At 41.6% G+C, this 17,594-nt stretch overlaps 2 protein-coding genes across 2 annotated transcripts; one reads left to right on the top strand and one right to left on the bottom strand.

The window, feature by feature from the left end:
* The first annotated feature begins 482 nt into the window (after positions 1-482).
* Positions 483-8,560, top strand: pstpip2 (proline-serine-threonine phosphatase interacting protein 2). Its single transcript, XM_041058972.1, has 14 exons — positions 483-604; positions 1,439-1,539; positions 2,628-2,702; positions 3,761-3,795; positions 3,909-4,015; positions 4,116-4,178; positions 4,810-4,908; positions 5,485-5,530; positions 5,662-5,741; positions 5,824-5,922; positions 6,305-6,401; positions 6,543-6,627; positions 6,726-6,757; positions 7,122-8,560. The coding sequence occupies exons 1-14, from the start codon at positions 572-574 to the stop codon at positions 7,175-7,177; spliced, it is 1,008 nt and encodes a 335-aa protein (XP_040914906.1). The 5' UTR covers positions 483-571; the 3' UTR covers positions 7,178-8,560.
* Positions 8,458-17,545, bottom strand: dhx29 (DEAH (Asp-Glu-Ala-His) box polypeptide 29). Its single transcript, XM_041058971.1, has 28 exons — positions 17,236-17,545; positions 16,491-16,564; positions 16,209-16,322; positions 15,997-16,126; positions 15,753-15,892; positions 15,515-15,658; positions 15,102-15,228; positions 14,854-15,012; positions 14,564-14,732; positions 14,346-14,466; positions 13,850-14,242; positions 13,502-13,768; positions 13,224-13,367; positions 12,812-12,988; positions 12,540-12,680; positions 12,117-12,261; positions 11,884-12,004; positions 11,660-11,744; positions 11,360-11,448; positions 11,083-11,211; positions 10,843-10,918; positions 10,513-10,737; positions 10,251-10,387; positions 9,984-10,074; positions 9,561-9,857; positions 9,346-9,477; positions 9,031-9,127; positions 8,458-8,592 (listed from the first exon to the last, which is right to left on the bottom strand). The coding sequence occupies exons 1-28, from the start codon at positions 17,399-17,401 to the stop codon at positions 8,537-8,539; spliced, it is 4,146 nt and encodes a 1,381-aa protein (XP_040914905.1). The 5' UTR covers positions 17,402-17,545; the 3' UTR covers positions 8,458-8,536.
* Between the last annotated feature and the right edge of the window lie 49 nt (positions 17,546-17,594).

Genomic DNA, 17,594 nt, shown 5'->3' with positions numbered 1-17,594 from the left:
ATAATATAATGTTATTCATATATATTTTTGCCAATACCTGACTGGTCATTTTGTAAACCCTGTGCATACATCCATCAACCACCAGGTGGTAGCACACTCAAACCCAATGTCAGAATTTGATATGGTCTTTTTTTTTTATTATTATTTTACTGAGAACAACCAAGTATAAAAATATTCACACTTGAGAAGATGGCAAACGTTAAGTTTTTCGCATTTCTCCTTAAAAATGGCTGCAAATTACTTCTCCATTAATCAAGTGATGATTTCAGCTTTAGGTTGGTTTCTGGGTGCCTGGGTGCCATAGCACTTATAACACTGAGTACTGTGTGTAAGTTTAATCCTTTGTTTAATTTCAACATTTTAAGTCTTCCATACCTGCATATAAGGTGCACGCGCTGACCACTCGGTCCTCAGGAGTGAAGAAACGTTGGATATTACGTTTCGTTGTCATCGTCATCAGTGCGCATGCGTGAGTTTGACCGGCCGCTCACGGCCAGTGTCAGAGCGAAAGTCACTTTAGGTTAGAGCTGCGGTAACGCGCCTGTGCTGCCGTCCCCTGCATCTCACAAATATGAAGAATCTACATTTGAAGGATTTCTTCTGGGTGAGTTATTTATCCTGTTATTTCAGTCGATGTATTCGTTATTATTTTTAATATTACGAAAAGCGTCTGACTGCCTCGTAAACTCAATCAAAAAGAGAAAATATTTGATAAAGTGATTTCTCCGTTTTTACACCGTAACCTCTCTTGCCATTGTGGTGGAGTTGTGATGGGGTTAGAAACACTTTATTTTTGGCCTCCAATTTCCAGCTGTTGTTAGGTGATTTATGCCGTGTTGGAAAAAGTATATAGATCTTTAAAAGTATACCCATACCACACTGTGACAGTACTCAGGAACAGGTAAAAGTACTGCATTGAAAAGCAATTATTACCTGTATTACTTTATTTTTATCTATTAAAAATAAAACAAAACCATACATTTCCTTATGGACGCTTGTATAACTGATACACACCGTCATATCTTTTAGAAAGAAAGAAACTTAATAACCCACTGATTTTGACATCCACATGGTTTGGGATAATTATAGGCTGTTACCCGTGGCTTACCTAAATTATGGAGATGTGCATTTCAAAACATCAATTTACACCCTGTATGAAATCCTAATATTAAAGTGTTTTATTTATGTCTGCGTGTCCTGTTGTCTTAGGAGATTCACTGTGTGAATTCAGAGTAAAACACAGAGGCTGCCTGTCTTACAGTAAAGGACCGGGTTTTAGTCAGAGAAGTGGTATTAGAGGTAGATATACAGCACAGGTGTGGCCAAGGCTTCTGTTTTTAAAGTAGAGTATTAATCTAAACAAAGAACCCCGACTGTCATGTGATTTCTTTAGCCAAAGAATATTTGCTGAATAACATATTTTCCATCTAACTGACAGAACTCTGACCTGACCTGCACTGGTGGCTATGATGCCATCATCCAGTATCTCAACGATGGAAAGAGGACATGCAAGGAGTTGGAGGATTTCATGAAAGCTAGGTAATGCCGTGATGTGCAATGATGCAAAAATATTTGCATGTTCATTCTGTGGTAACGCAGGTCAGTGAGACATCATACCATAAATAAGCAGCCAGAAGAAGGGTCACAATATAAGTTAGGACTACACATGCAAACGTAATCATAGGCCTGGTTGTAATCTGGATTACTTTATATAACAGTCAGATTTACAGACAACAGTGATGATATGTTGAGTTTGAGAGTTTGTGGAAAAAATATGAAAGAGTCATTAAGGATGAGGAATGTGAACAGAAAACATTGTGGAATCATTGTGGAAAGTTAGAGGACAAGAATTAACTTGTTTAGGACATAAGAAGGTTTTTAGTGGAGGTGGACATTGAACACTCAAAGACAGCAATGACTCAGGAGAAGACATTTCCTTGCAGGGATAAAGCATTTTTATTTTACTTATGTTTACCAGAAACATTATGAGAGAAGAAAGAGAGAAGGATAAAGGTGAAATTATTTGCTAGCATTAGTCTGCAGTCTGTCAGTGTTGCTGCAGTGACAGTATTAAATGCCAGAAACATAATTCCCAAAGCTTCAGTGGAGAATTTTATACATGCACCTTTCAGATGTTAAAAACTAAAACAATTTGCGTTTGAAAAGGACTTTCATATAAATGGAGTTATCCTGATGAGGAAGATTTACATTAAATCTGCAAGTAGAGCAGCATTTTTTTTCTGCCCTCTGCTGCATCATGGTGGACCAGCGGAAATGAATATTTCTTAGAACAGGAACAGAAAAAAAATTTCTCACCTACAGTGCTGCAGCTCTGAGCCTTTCATGACAAATAAGAAATTATGAAGCATCATCAAGTCCACTTAACTTACATTGCTTCCCTTAGTGTTGGGCTAGACTGACAGATAGTGCCGACCCGGTTATGTGTATGTATGTAAATTAGTTATAAAGAATTTCCTATCCTTAACGTCAGTACAGTTTTTCATGTAAATTCATTTGCAAATGATCAACTAAGTGGGTTGTCCAGTTTGTTCTCTTACGTTCTTTGCGTATGCACTTCTTCTTGTATGTCAGATTCACTTTTGTTTTTGTTTTTTTTTTTGTTTCAGGGCCTCAATTGAAGAGAAGTATGCCAAAGATCTCCTCGGTTTGTCCAAGAAGGTGTGTGGACACAATGAGATGAAGTAAGCAACCTCAGTGTTGTCCATGCTGTTATTATGTGTTTGAACTGTTTATAGTGAAACTCAAACAATGAGATGAATTAATCTGTCTCTGCAGAATTGACATGTTGCCTTTTAGATTGGATTCAAGAGCAATGTGGACAGAGCGGTCAATGCAAAGTTAGAATGTGGTCACAAATCAAGCATGTCATAATTCTGAGTCTGTTAAAATGTAGAAATGGTGGTTGCACTAATGTACAGTCTGCAGTTTTAGTCACATAGATTAGTGTTGGTGTTACGTTGACATGGTGTTTTTGTATCAGCAAGTCTAGTTCCCATTCCCCAGTGGTCACCTGATCTTTGTGGCTTTTTTTTTTTTTTGACTGATTCTGGTAGAAAGACTTAAGATGGGAAGAGGAAGGAAGACTTGTGGGGGAGGGTGGGACAGGCAATATTCTTTTTTACTTTATAAACTTGCAGTGGTCCATTAAGAATCCATTCTGTTATAGGTGCCCTGTGGAGTTTTTTGTAAACAAAGAAAAGTTATGTTCGTTCCGTGTTTTTCACCAAGATGCATTGCGTGAATCCTTGAGCAAAGTATCTGCAGGTCTTGTCAAAAAAGTTCACATGCTTGTGTATGTGAGTTGGGAGGCATTATGGAAAAGTTTTTGGTTAATCTATCAATTTTCTGCCACTTATTCTAGTCTATTTTGCATTTTTTAAAGAAGTGAAACAACAGTGAGTAATTCTGGGTCTTACTGTCTCTACTGGTTGTTCATACCAGTATAACACGTATTAATTTAACTCGGTGAAGCCCACAAAACCCAGTGGCAGGTTTGACTTGTGCCATCTGAGTCTTTGTCCTAAAGAGACGAAACAAAATGGGGGCCTGCTCATGAAAACGTTGCTGCACAGCACTGCGAGTGGTCAAAAACCCCACAGGGTACATTTAAGGTCTTTTTTGTGTGTGGTGTGCTGAGCATCGAAATGTTGATGCACTGAAGTTATAGTGTGAACCAATTTTATGCAAATTATGTCACGTATGAAATCCCTACATAATAGTGTTTCTTTTCTTCTTTAAGCACATTAAAAAGATCCCTGGATGTGTTCAAATTACGTAAGTGCTTAATATTTTGGAGTCATTTTTAGCCACAATTATTTACAGGTACTGTATGTTTCAGTTCATTATTTCGGTGTTGATCACTATTCAAACCACATATTTCCCTGCAGAAACCGAACATGTGAGTCTCTCACACTTACAGCTGGCACAGAGCATGAAGGATGAGGCCAAGAAACTGGAAGAATTCAGAGAGAAGCAGAAGGAAGTGAGGAAAAAGGTTGGTGGTTTGATCAGTGCTGCCGTGCTCTGATGGTGAAGTGACCGCATCTTGGCAGCACATGGTTAGAGGATGACTTGATACAACCTTGTCATTTCAGATAGAACAACAGATGGATGCTCTCCACAAACAGAAGTCTTCACAGTTCAAGAGGACTATGGATGTAAGTAATAATAGAAAGGTCATACAGAGTTAACGATTGCAGTCTCAGTGTGAAATAAATTACTGCAAGGGCACTTTCAACCTTTCCCTCAAGAACTTTTCTGTTTCTTTTCCTTGTCGTGCTTTATTGATAAGCTGCGCTGATTAGCGTGCAGATTCAGTCACGTGCAGACTTAATGATACTGATACTGATTAGCCTGCCATATGATAGAACCAAGCTTGTGTTTTAGCTGGTGCTGTGCTTCATTTAAGTTAAAACAAAACTAGATGTGTTTTAGACAAAGTGACACTAGACATCAGTCCATTTGTGATTCACAACAGATGAGTTTCAGTTGTGTTTTGAAAACAGAGAAAATGCTGTTCTTATCCGAACTCTGTTCTTCCTCTTTGGTGGGGGGAAGTTGTGTTGATCAGCCTAGGAAGTGAACCACAGGGCAACTTTTAACACCACGAAAATCTCACACAGAAGAAGAAGTGCTTGTGATGCACCATTCATATCAAGATTTGAAGTGTGCATTAGCAGAACTAATGCCAGTAAACTGAAGAGAATACTGCTCGTCATGAACAGCTCATTAACAGCTGGTGACAATGCCTTAAAAACCTCTAATGCCAACTGTCGTGCCATCCCCCAGTCAAAGAAGACGTATGAGCAGAAGTGCCGAGATAAAGAAGAAGCAGATCAGAATGTGAACCGAAACACAAACACCAACAACACCAAGCACATTGAGAAGGTAAAGTGGTGTTTCCCACAGATGGAAATTTAAAAAAGGCAAAACTGGATCATTTATTTTCTCCACAAAGATTATATTTTTGACCTGTTTTGGTCTGTATTAACGTAAGAAATTAAAACTATACAGTAGTACGTCAATCATTTAAGTCAGTTACTTAGTGAAAATATCTGTGGATTTTATTTGTTTAAAAAAAAAGTAATTGTTGTTGTGGTTAAAAGGCATCTATGTTGTATCTCATGTCTCATTTCAACCACTGTTGTGAAATTGTGTGTCCCCTAAAGTGAAACAAGAAGTGTGGCAGAAATTAATGTTTTTATGACTGTTATAATACTGGTAGAGCAGTGTTCTCAGATGAGCGCTCAGACTTGATTCTGAACCACATACAGCTCCTGCTCACACATTAGTTTTTCCACAGATGTGCTTTAGACTTCCTCCATCTATTGTATTACAGTTATATCAGAGAAGCAGCAGACTGACAGTGTTGATAAGATGTTCTGAGCAGTAATTTCTCTATTTGTTAGCTGTTTTGTTTTAGCTTTTGACCCACTGATGAACCCTCATGTGTTCTTGTTTCAGCTCTACTCAAAAGCACAGCAAGCAAAACAGAATGCAGAAGAAGCAGGTAAGTTAGCATTTTTTCCAATTATTCCAACATCACATTAATGCAGTATAGTAATAAAAATAATAATAATGTGTTTGGGTATTTACACCATGTTTATAGTGTTCATATCGATGTATGGGTTTGATTGCCAGACAGGTTATACTATCAGAGTGTGACCACACTGGGAAAGATTAGAGATGAATGGATGAAGGAGCATGTCAAGGCCTGTGAGGTAAAACTGTGAACGATTCAAGATTCCCAAAACCTGAATATAGCGCACATCATGTAACTAACCGGAGTGTTTTCTTGGACAGATCTTTGAAAAACAGTCAGTGGAGCGAATCAGCTTTCTGAGAAATACAGTCTGGACTCACCTAAACCAACTTTCCCAGCAGTGTGTGACCTGTGATGAGGTAAAGCCTCCAGTTATATCATTAAACTTCTTTCTCTTTTAAACTTCTTTTAACCTTGGTTTTAGTCTAGAGGTTTTTATTATTTTACCTTTTACCAAAGTTATTCTTTATTGACCCTTCTCTCTCTTTTATGTCCTGATTGATGGACTTCAGACTTTTAGCACTTTTATTTTGTTTATAGTCAGCTGTGTTTTGTGCTACATTTCTTTGTGTTCTGTGTATATGTGTCATCATCTGATCATCTGACTGCAACACAAATCTACAAATGGGTACAAATAAAGTAACCTGAACCTGAATCGCAAACCAAATCAAACTCAAGGTGTGTTCTAACCGGACTCTGACCTTGTTTTTACTGTCTCTTTGTATGTGTGTGGGTGCATAGCTGTACGAGGAAGTGAGAAAGTCACTGGAACAGTGTGACGTCCAGGAAGATATTGAACACTTTGTAAACCTAAGGCAGACAGGAGATAAACCACCAGGTATGACTGCTGGAATAGTCATTGGCAATATTAACAATTAACCAGAGGTACACATACAGAGGTAAATATTGGACAACACACATGTGCACTGTTTCATCCCTTGCTGGTGGGTGAACAGCATCTGTATTTCTCTCTGACTAGCTCCGGTTGTGTATGAGAACTTTTACAGTGGTCAGAGGTCTCCCACTGGACCTCCACCCCCTCGGCAGCCTCCACCAATCATCAGGTAAACAAGAGACGGACTGTAGGTGGGGCTGCCACCTGCCTGTTTATCCATCTATCTGTAGTTACAAACTAACTCTAAGTTCTTTTGTGAATTTTCAGGAGGGGACCGTTACCTGATCCAGCAAACAAAGGTGAGGATGTGTTTTTATTTACTGTGGTAATGTGGTGTGTTGCTTGCTATGATGATGTAGCTAAAGAGGTTTAGTTGCAACTAAACCTGTTTAGTTTTTAGAAAACACTTTACTTGCTAAAGCTGAAATATCCAGTAACACGTAAGAGTCAGAAGCACGAAAAGAAACAAGTCTTTCCCATCATTACCTTCTCTCCCACATGATATGAATGTGGTATTAGCCAGTGATTTTATAGACAGAGGTGTATGAAATATGGTGTTTGATTTTGATTCAGATCAGCTGAACACCAGTCTCCTTGCAGTGGCTGCAGACTTCTGCTTGTCATACTTAACCACAGTGTGTTTGATCTTTGCTTTGATTGCAGAAGAAACAGTCTACTCAACAGTGCAGGACCCCGGTTACAGTGTTATCCAGTACTAACACACAGATCGTCTGGAGCAGCTACTGCATGTCCTGTGCTGTGCTGGAGCTTTGTAACCTACTTCTTCCTTTGTGTTTTCCTGTGTGAGATACTTATCAGGTGGAAAGTAGGTGTCATAACTGTTAAGATAGTTAAGATATGGTTGTGTGACATTTTGAACATGTATCACTGTGTTATAAACAGTACAGAGGACATCCTTATTTTAATGGGGGTTTTTACTCAGTAGCTTGATTAAATTGAAATTCTGTGCTACGATACAAAAGTGACGTGAATTCTGTATAAACTTTAAACACTTTCTCTGTCCCGATATAGAGCCTATTTATTACAACAAGGCTCTATATACTGCAAAACTGCATCTAAATTTATCTTAAGTCCTTTGTGGTTCTCAACTGTAGAGAGAAAGAGATTCACAAAACAAGAAATGAGTCATCTGCTTACCTGTTTTCGTTTCCTCTTACATGTGAGAGTTGTCAGCGATCTTGTGGGTGTCCAGTATACAGATTACCAGAAACCCAGTTTTTCTTCATATTCCAGGTAATTTCCTGTACTTGGTCACTTCACTTGCATCCTGACATTTTGAAAGTCTTGTAGTTAAGTTCATGTGCTGAACAATAGATAAGATAATTTCCATTGTAAGAAGTTCTACATTGACATTCAAGTAATTAAAATGCATACGTGTGATGAGGAAGCACAATATTTTCTAGATACTGATTGATGAATGTTGGAATTTTTTCACTATGATTTTGGTTATTTTATGTTAGTAACACCTAATTTGTAGGAGATGAGACAAACTGTGACTGAGTTTGAAACTGCAGGAGGAAAGGGGGATTAAATGGTCACTGTGCAGTGGACCCGGTGATCTGTGGTTAACGTGTGGCAGCAGTTACTCTGTTTGCAGTTTATCTTCTTATTTCCATGATCCTTCCTAGCAGGTCAAGTGGTGATACAGCAGGGCATTTTCATACCTGATTTGACTTCATCTGGTATGTAATTTTGACTATCAACGTGAATAGTTAAATTTAAAATTAGCATAGCTTTATTTCCACCATATTTGGCAACATCATTATCTCATTATTGATTATTACCTTCAAAATTCAGGATGTCCTTTTGCATTTTATATTATACAGTCCTCCTCAATGTGAGTAAAGAGATCCTGGTAAGTGTCAGTTCATCCTTAGGACGCCTGCATCTGTCCAGTGGGTGCTGTTTGTCTGCAGGCGTTAGTCCTGAATAGGAGAACTGAAATGGGAAGCACTTTGTCAGCAGGACTCCCTGGCGAGGAGCCTGTTGATAACGTGTGAAAGGGTCCTGGTTTGTAGGTTCTTCCGTGGCAAATGGCTCGTTTGATGGTCCAATTATCACACAGAGTGTTCTGATTTGATCAGATCCAGAATCATCTGGATGGTCTTCTCACCTACAATGGACAGAGACAAATGGAATCAGATCTAGCAAAAAAAAAAGAAAAGAAGCGGCTTCTCCACATGAGATAATGTTTCTTGAAAAGCTACATGCATTACAAACAAAATGTTCTATTTTAAAACGGACAAACAACTTGTCTTAAAAATAAAAGTGGATGACTGAAAGATTTTCCTTTCAGTTCCTGATAAATAAATTGTGAATGAGGAACAGGATGATTTTAGTAACTGTCAGTGCAGTTCTTCATTCCTCATTAAACTGCTATTATATAAAGCTGACATTAATCTATATTTTTCGACAGTAGTCTTTCTCCCACTAGCTTCTGACCTTACCCAGTCTGCGGCTCTCACCACCAGTCTTACTGGTTCCTACTTATGGAACCTCACAAAAGTTTAAAAATAATTCACCAAAAAAACCCTTTGATGGCTGGGTTTACCTTCCAGGTTCATCCTCGGATTCTCCAGCTTCTTTTCAAGCAAAGAGTCCATCAGTTTCCTCAGGTGTTTGAAGATCACGCCGATCCGTACGGGAGCCTTTGAAGAGGAACACAGATTAAATTTAATAAGCCTTTTTTCACTGCAAACATGTTGATAAGCCATAAAAACAAAAGAACAGGTCTGTTTATTAAGTGTCACAGTGAGCCTACACGCACAATACTAAGGCACTGAAACTGAAAAATGACTGTAGAGCTACCTTTGACACCAAACTGAACTAATCTGAGATCATCAGAGAAACTCGGGTGACACCTGACCTGAAAGTGTATCCATCCGTCGAGTGTGATGAGCCTCTCTCTGTGCTGAATATCGATGTCCCCTCCGAACAGCAGCATGGGGAAAGGAGGTATCAGAGTGGTGTCTCGCAGGTAGATCTTAGTGTATTTCACCTGAGGAGGAGCGGTTATTAGCACAAATGTGACGTTGACATAAACAGATATCTCACGCCCGTGCACACACTTCGCATCCGTACCTTCTCCTGGTACAGCAGCCAGCCGTGTGTCTGGAGGTTGCGGTTAACAGATGAGGGATGGACCTGGGCCCTGCCTTGAGGGGTCTCCACTGTGCAGGCGACTCGCTCCAGCACATCCACAGAGGGGGTGCACAAGACCCGGGCCACGCTGTCGTAGAGCCCTGCTGTCAGCACAGCATTCAGGACTGAGATCTGCTGCTTGGACAGCAAGGCTGCCGGCAGCTTGGAGTGAGAAGAGGAGCGAGACGACCAGAAACCTGCCTGCTCCATCATCTTCATCAGCTCGTGCTTCACATCCTAGATGGAAGATGTCAAACATACAGCAATGGACAGGAGGAGGAGGAGGAGAAAATGACTAGTGTCAAAATAAGTGAAGAGAAGCCCAGGTGAGAGTGTGTGTGCAAATGTATGTGAGCGAGATACCTCTATTGTAATGAGAGCTGTTCGATTGAGGAAGTGTTTCCTACAGTAGGACATCTCTGTTCTCAGTCCCTCCGTCTGTGAGTTCTTCCACCTGACAGAATGACAGGCCGACACATGAAAACAAGTCATCAGAAAGCAGGTCATACAGCAGTACTCTTGCTAAAGGCAACAGATTCTTGACAGCGGTTGTTACAGGGTTTCCGCAGTGTTTACCAAATTAAACTGAGGAGGCTTAAATGTGAGAGGCTTTTTCAGAACAGTCCTTACCCCAGATATGCATTGTATATGGTCAGGTGATCAGAGTTGGCCAATGCCAGTGCAGCTTTGGCCAGGTTAGCTTCCTCCTTTCTATTCATTGGTGTGGAGAAGGGAGACTTCTCAGTGATGGCTGCTGCGATTGTTGCCTGAAACAAGTCCTTCATTAATATTCATGGAAAGATATCAAAGTAGTAAAGCAGGACTCTAAAAATAAGACATAATACAGTAGTATTAGTACTAATGAGGTGTAATAATGAGCTAGTGGACGTACTATGGGCTCCAGGCAGCCGAAGATGGCCCCATATATCAGCATCTTGCCGATCTTCACATTGACAGGCAGACTCGCCAGGTGGTGTCCCAGAGGGGTGAGGAGATGATTGCTCGGGTGACACGCACCGATCTTCCTGAGCAGGTTAACAGCATTACTGACCGACTGGGGCTGAGGAGCATCCAGGGCCCGGCTCAGGAAGTCTTCCGGGGAGCCGTACTGACATTTCTACCAGAGGGGAGAAAATAGAACCTTAAACAGAGCCTTCAATAATCTTTGCCTTTTTGTGAATTTTTATTTCTGTGTCTGTGCATTTGAGCATGGTTTTTATACCATAATATGAAGGCAAAGCTCTTCCAGTGGGACCCGTAGTATTTCTGGTATGGAGTAATCCATGAAGGCATCAAACCTGAGGACGGAGGGGTTAAACAAAGATACAGCATATGACCACAAACAGGAATATGACGTGTAGTTATTTTTTTTGTCTTTATCGATGAACTCCTTTATATTTAATGGAAATGGTTTGTTTTCCTGCTCATCCCATCTCTTCATAGTGAATGATGAGCTCCATACCTGTATTTTGGGTAGAGTCTGAAGCAGAAGCCGTTTCGGACGCGTCCTGCTCTCCCCTGCCTCTGGAGGGCACTGGCTTTGGAAACAAAAGTTTCCACCAGAGAACTCATCTGGCTGCTCTCATGGTACCTGCAGGACACAACAGAGTAGAGTTAAGTCTCCGTGCAACCACCCTCGGTTGGGTTTTCCCACCACTGATGGGAAGATATAATGGGAGATAATATATTAACAATACCATAACATGCAAACCTTTCTGGTATTTTTCATTGGCCCTTACTTATTTTCTTTGGTCTTCCCAGTGTCGATGACAAACACAACATCAGGAATAGTCACACCTGTCTCAGCAATGTTAGTCGACAACACAATCTAAACAAGACAGAGAAGAGCAGTGAGGGCTTTTAGTACTTCTGCCTATTTATGTTCAGTCGCTCAATGAAATCATTTTATTTGTAGAGAATATTTAAATGTTATTTTCTGTTTCAAAACATGAGAATGTATCAGCTAAAGGTGTGAAAGGAATCTGCTACACATTTTTATTTTACAATGCTTTATTATACCATAACATATTTAGTAGTACCTTCCTAACTCCAGCAGGGGGCACTGTGAAGGCAGAGGCCTGGTCCTTTGATGAAAGAGTTGAGTGGAGAGCAACAATCCTATACCTGAAAAACACAACAGACAAAACTCACAGTGAGATGAAGGTAAAAGGTCAAGTTAAATGTACTTGACACGTGTTTGCTGCAGGACTTTTCGGGAGTGTCTACTGGATTAGAGGGCATTAGGTGAGTGTGTGTATGTCACCTGTTTTTGTCCCTGAACCTCTTGTCTGAAGAGAGCAGGTCGTACAGCTGTTGGATGTGAGCCAGACCTGGGAGGAACACGAGAACGGCTCCATCCAAATCGGCAAATTGTGGGGATTTGTCTGGCAGAAAAACACAGAAAAAAATACTCAAATTTAGTGCACATAACAAGACCAAAACATGTATGAATATGGACTTTGTTTTGTCTGAAACAAGCCTGTTGATGTGTTCCACCTAGGTAGTCCATGAGTTCAACCAGCAAGTCCATGTTGATCTTGTTAGGGTTCATGTACTGCAGCACCTGCCGGGTCCTGCTACTGAAGTGGTCGAGGTCAGGACCCAGGTCCCAGCCTGAAGAGGAGTCCCTCACTATCACCTCCTGAATCAGACAGAAACACACAGATTAAATCATGATGAATAAGACTGGCTATGTTTTTGGGCTGTAAATAAATTATACCTAAAAATGGTTTTTTTTTCAGTCAAACTTTATTTATTTTTGATTATTTAATGTTATTTAGAAATACATAAGATTTGAAAACATGTTTTCAGAGGCCTGCAAGTTGCTAGAGATTAGAGCAGCAACTTAGACAAGTCAACAAACGACAAAATGAAAACACCACTTTCATACATAATACTGCTGCAGAAGGCCAAAATTACCTGGTGCTGTAATGTCTTGCCGCCTTTCTGGGTGACGGAGATGCTGACCTCTTCTTCTTCTTCAAGAATTTTCTGGCAGTACTCCGAGTCCTTTTCCAGGACGTACCCCGTCTGCTCCACTATGTCTTCTAAGTGATACACCTGAACACAAAACCACAGGAGCTTGAGTAAAGTACATCCTCCTTCCTCGATAATCACTTCCACAAGATTTAAAATGGATGAAATCAGACTCCGTAAACATTAAACACAAACTAAAGCTCTTCTCTCCTCACCTCCACTGGGAAAGTCCTGCCGGGAATGGTGATCACTGGGCAGCGGTTGAAGTAGTTGGAGAACTTGTCACAGTCCACTGTGGCGCTCATGAGGATCAGCTGCAGGTCTGATCTCCTCATTACAACGTCTTTCAGGATGGTTAACAGGAAGTCGGACTGGACGCTGCGCTCATGGACCTGAGAAGATGGAGGTGAGTAGGAGTATGTTTGGAGAGATCAAACTTTCCAGCTGGCTGTCTCCTACTGTCTTGCATTTACTAGGTTGAAAGAACATCTGTGGCATGTTAGGGATTAGATAAGAATATTAAAGACTAATGGCAGAGTGTGTGTGTGCTCTTATACTAAGGCAGCACACAGGGTACCAAGACATTACAATTTGTAAATACTGTGTTTGATCAGAAACTGTCTGTACCTCGTCTACAATGATGTGTGTCAGGGAGCTGAGGTGTCTGTCATGCTGGAGTTTCCTGAGCAGAACTCCAGTAGTACAGTACAGCAGACGGGTCCACTCCCCAGACTGATTCTCCATCCGGATCTGGTATCCGCACAGCGACGACTGAAACATGATCATTGCAGCAGGTGTCAGTGCAGCCAATCAGCCTATACTGTTGTGTCTATAAGGGCTAAATACATTGCTTTAGACTACAGGCCCTCAAAGGGTAAGATGTCTCCGTAAATATATATTTTCACCTTTGATCCTGGTCCATCCTCACATCCCAGCTCCTGACTGACTCTGCAGGCCAGGCTCATGGCAGATATCCTGCGGGGTTGGGTCACCACGATGTTACAGGGCTGAGCCACTTTGCCCCCGGTCAACAGCCCCTCCAGCAGGAACTGAGGAATCTGAGTACTCTTTCCACTGCCCGTCTCACCAGCCACCACTACCACAGGGTGGCGCTGCAGAGCGTCCAGGACGCGATGCCGGTGTTGGAAGACAGGAAGCTGCTCTCGCTCTGCCTTGAAGGTAGGACAATCGTTGAATGACTTGGGTTTATTTTATGCAAACTGCACTATATGAAAAAGTTAATGTTTGTTTACCTGCAGTTTGTGGGCGAGTGCAGATTTCCTCAGCTTTAATAAGAGCTCCCTGGATGCTTCGAGAGCTCCTGCCCCTTCCCTCCTCCCTCCTCTTTTCTCGCTCTTGTCCTCCAGTTCCTCTCCTCCCTCCCCAATATCAAGACCAGCCAGATTCTCCCAGGACTCTTCAGGCTCTTCGTCCACACCCTGGCCCAGCCTGGCCTGGCCTTGGGTTCCAGACCCCTGCCCTTGGCTCTGGCTTTGCTGCTGTTTGAGTCTGGTCAGAAGCCGGGAGATGAACTGGTCTCGAGGTTTGTTGGCAGCTGTGCGACTCTCTTCCTGTTGCTGCTGCTCGCTGTCTCTCCACTCCAGCCACACATCTCGGTAGGTTGGAGGGAGGAGCTGGTGCACTGACTGAGAGTCAAAGATGCAGAGGCACAAAAATATAACAAGGTTAAAACAGAGCAAAACTGTGAGGTTAAGCAGCAGAAAGGTGTAGCATGGTAACGTGTAGTACTTGTCCTTTAACCAGGTTGTAGAGTGCCAGTGTGGCTGCCAGATGTTGAGCCTGCATGCTGTCCTCAGTGAGGATGGTGGGACAAACCTCCAGAACATCATCCACCCTCTGAACACGCACCCTGATGGATGTAAAAACATCTTATCAATAAAACATGTTTCTAAATTCAGTTACAAGTCTATTATAAACAACAAGGTCTCAACAACACACATACGTACTTGCATCTCCAATATCTACCAGCAGCAACCTTGTGAAAGGCCGGCGGCGGACTCTTGGGCAGGTTCTTTCGGACCCAGTCGATGAGAAACTGTTTGGGAGACTTTCCTGTCCAGCTGCGAGCTGTGTAGTCAAAATTACGAATGTCCTTTGGCTCGTTCTTTTTGACGACTGCAAGGGAAAAGGAAAAAAAACGATCAGCAACAAAGTCACAGGTCACTGAAGCCAGATGCTGCCCTCTCAAAGTTTGCTATCTTTTGTATTTCTTGTAAAACACATTTGCCGGATGAACCTTTCTCAGCAGGAGGGTCCTTTTCAGCTTGTTCAAACAAACTGAAGGTGATGTCCTCTTTGTCCTCACTGACAGGAAATATTTTCTTTTCCTTCTGAGGCACGTCCACCACTTTTATAGCTGGATTGAACATGGGGTGCGACTCCAGCTGCTTCATTTCTAGAAACAGAAAATGCATTTGTAAGTAAGTCAAAAGTGAGTTTTAAGACGTTTAATTTCTGCATGAAAGAGCTAAAGCACACACACACCTTGCTGTATGATGCGTATCCTGTCCTGTGCCATCCTCTGACCCGCCTTGTCTCCTTTGTTCTTAGCAGCAGCTGCCATTTCTTTCGTGTCATACAGCTGAGCAGTGAGGACCAAATACCGATCATTCTACACAGCAAGAAATAACACAGGCTGTTATCAAACGACTACATTGTGCCACATACATGGTGACATTTAGTGAACATAACTATCACAACTTCCTACCTTTGAACAAACAATGAAAAAAAGACTGATATTAGAGCTGAAATGTGGTAACTTTTCATGTAAAGCTCAAACTACAAAGGAAATCGTGACACATCCATTCCCCAATCTGATCAACATTTCTAATTAAAAGTATGAAGAGCATTTTCAACCATTCAAAATTCCAGCTCCAGTGTTGAGATGCAATAATTACTGGGTCAAACTTCTCCTGAAGTTCAGGATTTTGTGCTCTCTTCTTCTGTTCTTCTTCTTCGCCCTCCTCCTCTTCATCACTGCTCTGCTCTGCATATCTCAAGATCCAGTCCTTCATGCTTGCAGCTTCATCCTTCTCTGTGGCCTGGCAGAGACACCACACACACTTATAAGCTATGATATAATTTGATGGTACACATCTGTCTAGCCAGCACACACTTGTTAATAAACGCACAAACCTTGGTGGTCTCTTTGCGGGTGTTGTTAGGAGCCTTGGGGCTTGGGACAGCAGGTTTCTGCTGAGCAGGAGGCTGGAACCTCGGCCTGCTCCTCTGGGTCTCCTCCTGCATCTGCTGGCTAAAACCTTCTGGCAGCTCCTCTGGCAAAACAGATAATAAACCAATAAAGTTAAATTTTTTGCACTGTTGTGTTCTCAAGAAGTGTACAGTGATTATATCTAAATGACTACTGATGTTCTCTTACCATCTTTAAGGTTGAGGCAGAGCCAGTCGAGAGCAGAGTGGAGATCCCCTCCGTAGAGCACACTGCTCTTCATGGCCTCCTCTATGTGTTCTCTCTTAAAGTTGAATTTTTGCAGAGCTGTGTACAGGTCCTACAAACACATTAGGAGAAAATAAATATTACAATGTGTCACAAGGCCAAATCTAAAAATCATTGGGATGTTATGTCTTTACCAGCAGCTTCTTGCTTGTAAGTCTGCCTGATATGGGCCCTTTGTCCCCATTCTCCTGTCTAAAGTCATTGATGAGCCTGATGATCTTCTTCTCAAGGTCAGCTTGGATAGAAACCTGTGTTAAAAGGTCAAATCCCATTCATTAATAACATTTTGAATGCTTTTCAGTGCGAAACGCATGCTTCAAAATTGGATGAGATTCACAGCTGAAGAAATAAATTACTATTTTAGTCAATAAATATGGTGGAAGGTAATCAATAACATTTTACAGCGGCCGACTTACTTTAAGAATGGACTTGTCTGAGACTCCACCTGTGTCGACCTGAGCAGTGTTGGCAAGACTGTAGGTCTTTGGAGCTACAGTGGAGACACAGCAGAGCAGTGTACGTTAATTCAGAGCCAGACTTAATGTTAGTCCACTTTCACTGACATGATTAACAATTATGTGTGTATAATATATTTATTGATCAAGTATGTTGTTTGAGTACACATGTTGTCATGCAATATGTCCATTCTTATGAATAAAGGACATTTTAAAATGAAAGAAACCATGTACAGGCAAATGTCCACCATCAGTTACCAGACCAATGTTTGCTTACCAACTGGACAAGAAAACTGTTTTCTCATCTGACAAGCAAACAACACACAGAAGTAAAAAGGATTTTATGAAGCTTGATGAAGTTTATGATCTTTACTTGACAAATTGCTGAAGTGAAGAACACAGAGGAAACTATGAAAGACAACAAGATAAGAGGGCCCCATGTGCAAAAGTTATTGCACCGAATAAGCACAAATGACGTCCTGATTAATCACAGCAAAACTGCATGTAGGATTTAGTCACAGTGTACAGGGTGGGGCACAATATTGTGAACACATATAGACTGCAGTATTATCAGCATTGAAAAATGACCATAACGGCACGTTTTGGGTGTTTTCAGGAAACATGGCACAGTCATTGCCTGAGTAACATACAGTGAAACCAGTGAAACAGTCTGGGGAGAATTCGCCCCTTTGGAAGGTATTACCACCTTTGGACTTGCTCTCTTTGGCCGGTTTAGCCGGCTTGTTGCTCGCTGGCTGTTTCTTTTGCTCCTCCGCCACGCTGCTCCCCGCTGCAGCGGCCCCACTCCTGGCCGCTGCTGCCGGTGGTGCCGGGGCCACCGGAGCAGCCGATTTCTTCTTCTTTCCGCCCATTAAGACACCAAAACACAACCTGGATGTGCTCCTTTATGTGGCTAAGTAATGCCAAGTCATCAGAAAGACTCTAAAATGTGACGGTTATCAATAGAAAACAAAAATTACGCTAGTATGTGTTTTTCACCTATGCGTATTCGTGACGGATTGGACCACACGGCTGCCGTAGCGGATGTCTTATGCTGCATTCATG

The sequence above is a fragment of the Toxotes jaculatrix genome, chromosome 16 (genome assembly GCF_017976425.1).
Source record: "Toxotes jaculatrix isolate fToxJac2 chromosome 16, fToxJac2.pri, whole genome shotgun sequence".
In the NCBI taxonomy this organism is placed as follows: Eukaryota; Metazoa; Chordata; class Actinopteri; family Toxotidae; genus Toxotes; species Toxotes jaculatrix.
The sequence above is the reverse complement of the archived record's forward strand: the minus strand, read 5'-3'. Positions and strand labels throughout refer to the sequence as shown.

Bases quoted from the DNA above. Each gene is read 5' to 3' on its own strand.
- pstpip2 (XM_041058972.1), top strand. From the start codon at position 572: ATGAAGAATCTACATTTGAAGGATTTCTTCTGG. The intron at 605-1,438 runs GTGAGTTATTTA...TCTAACTGACAG, and splicing joins ATTTGAAGGATTTCTTCTGG to AACTCTGACCTGACCTGCAC. The intron at 4,909-5,484 runs GTAAAGTGGTGT...TTCTTGTTTCAG, and splicing joins ACACCAAGCACATTGAGAAG to CTCTACTCAAAAGCACAGCA.
- dhx29 (XM_041058971.1), bottom strand. From the start codon at position 17,401: ATGGGCGGAAAGAAGAAGAAATCGGCTGCTCCGGTGGCCCCGGCACCA. The intron at 14,467-14,563 runs GTACGTATGTGT...TACATCCATCAG, and splicing joins GGTAGATATTGGAGATGCAA to GGTGCGTGTTCAGAGGGTGG. The intron at 11,449-11,659 runs GTACTACTAAAT...TGTCTTGTTTAG, and splicing joins CCCCTGCTGGAGTTAGGAAG to ATTGTGTTGTCGACTAACAT.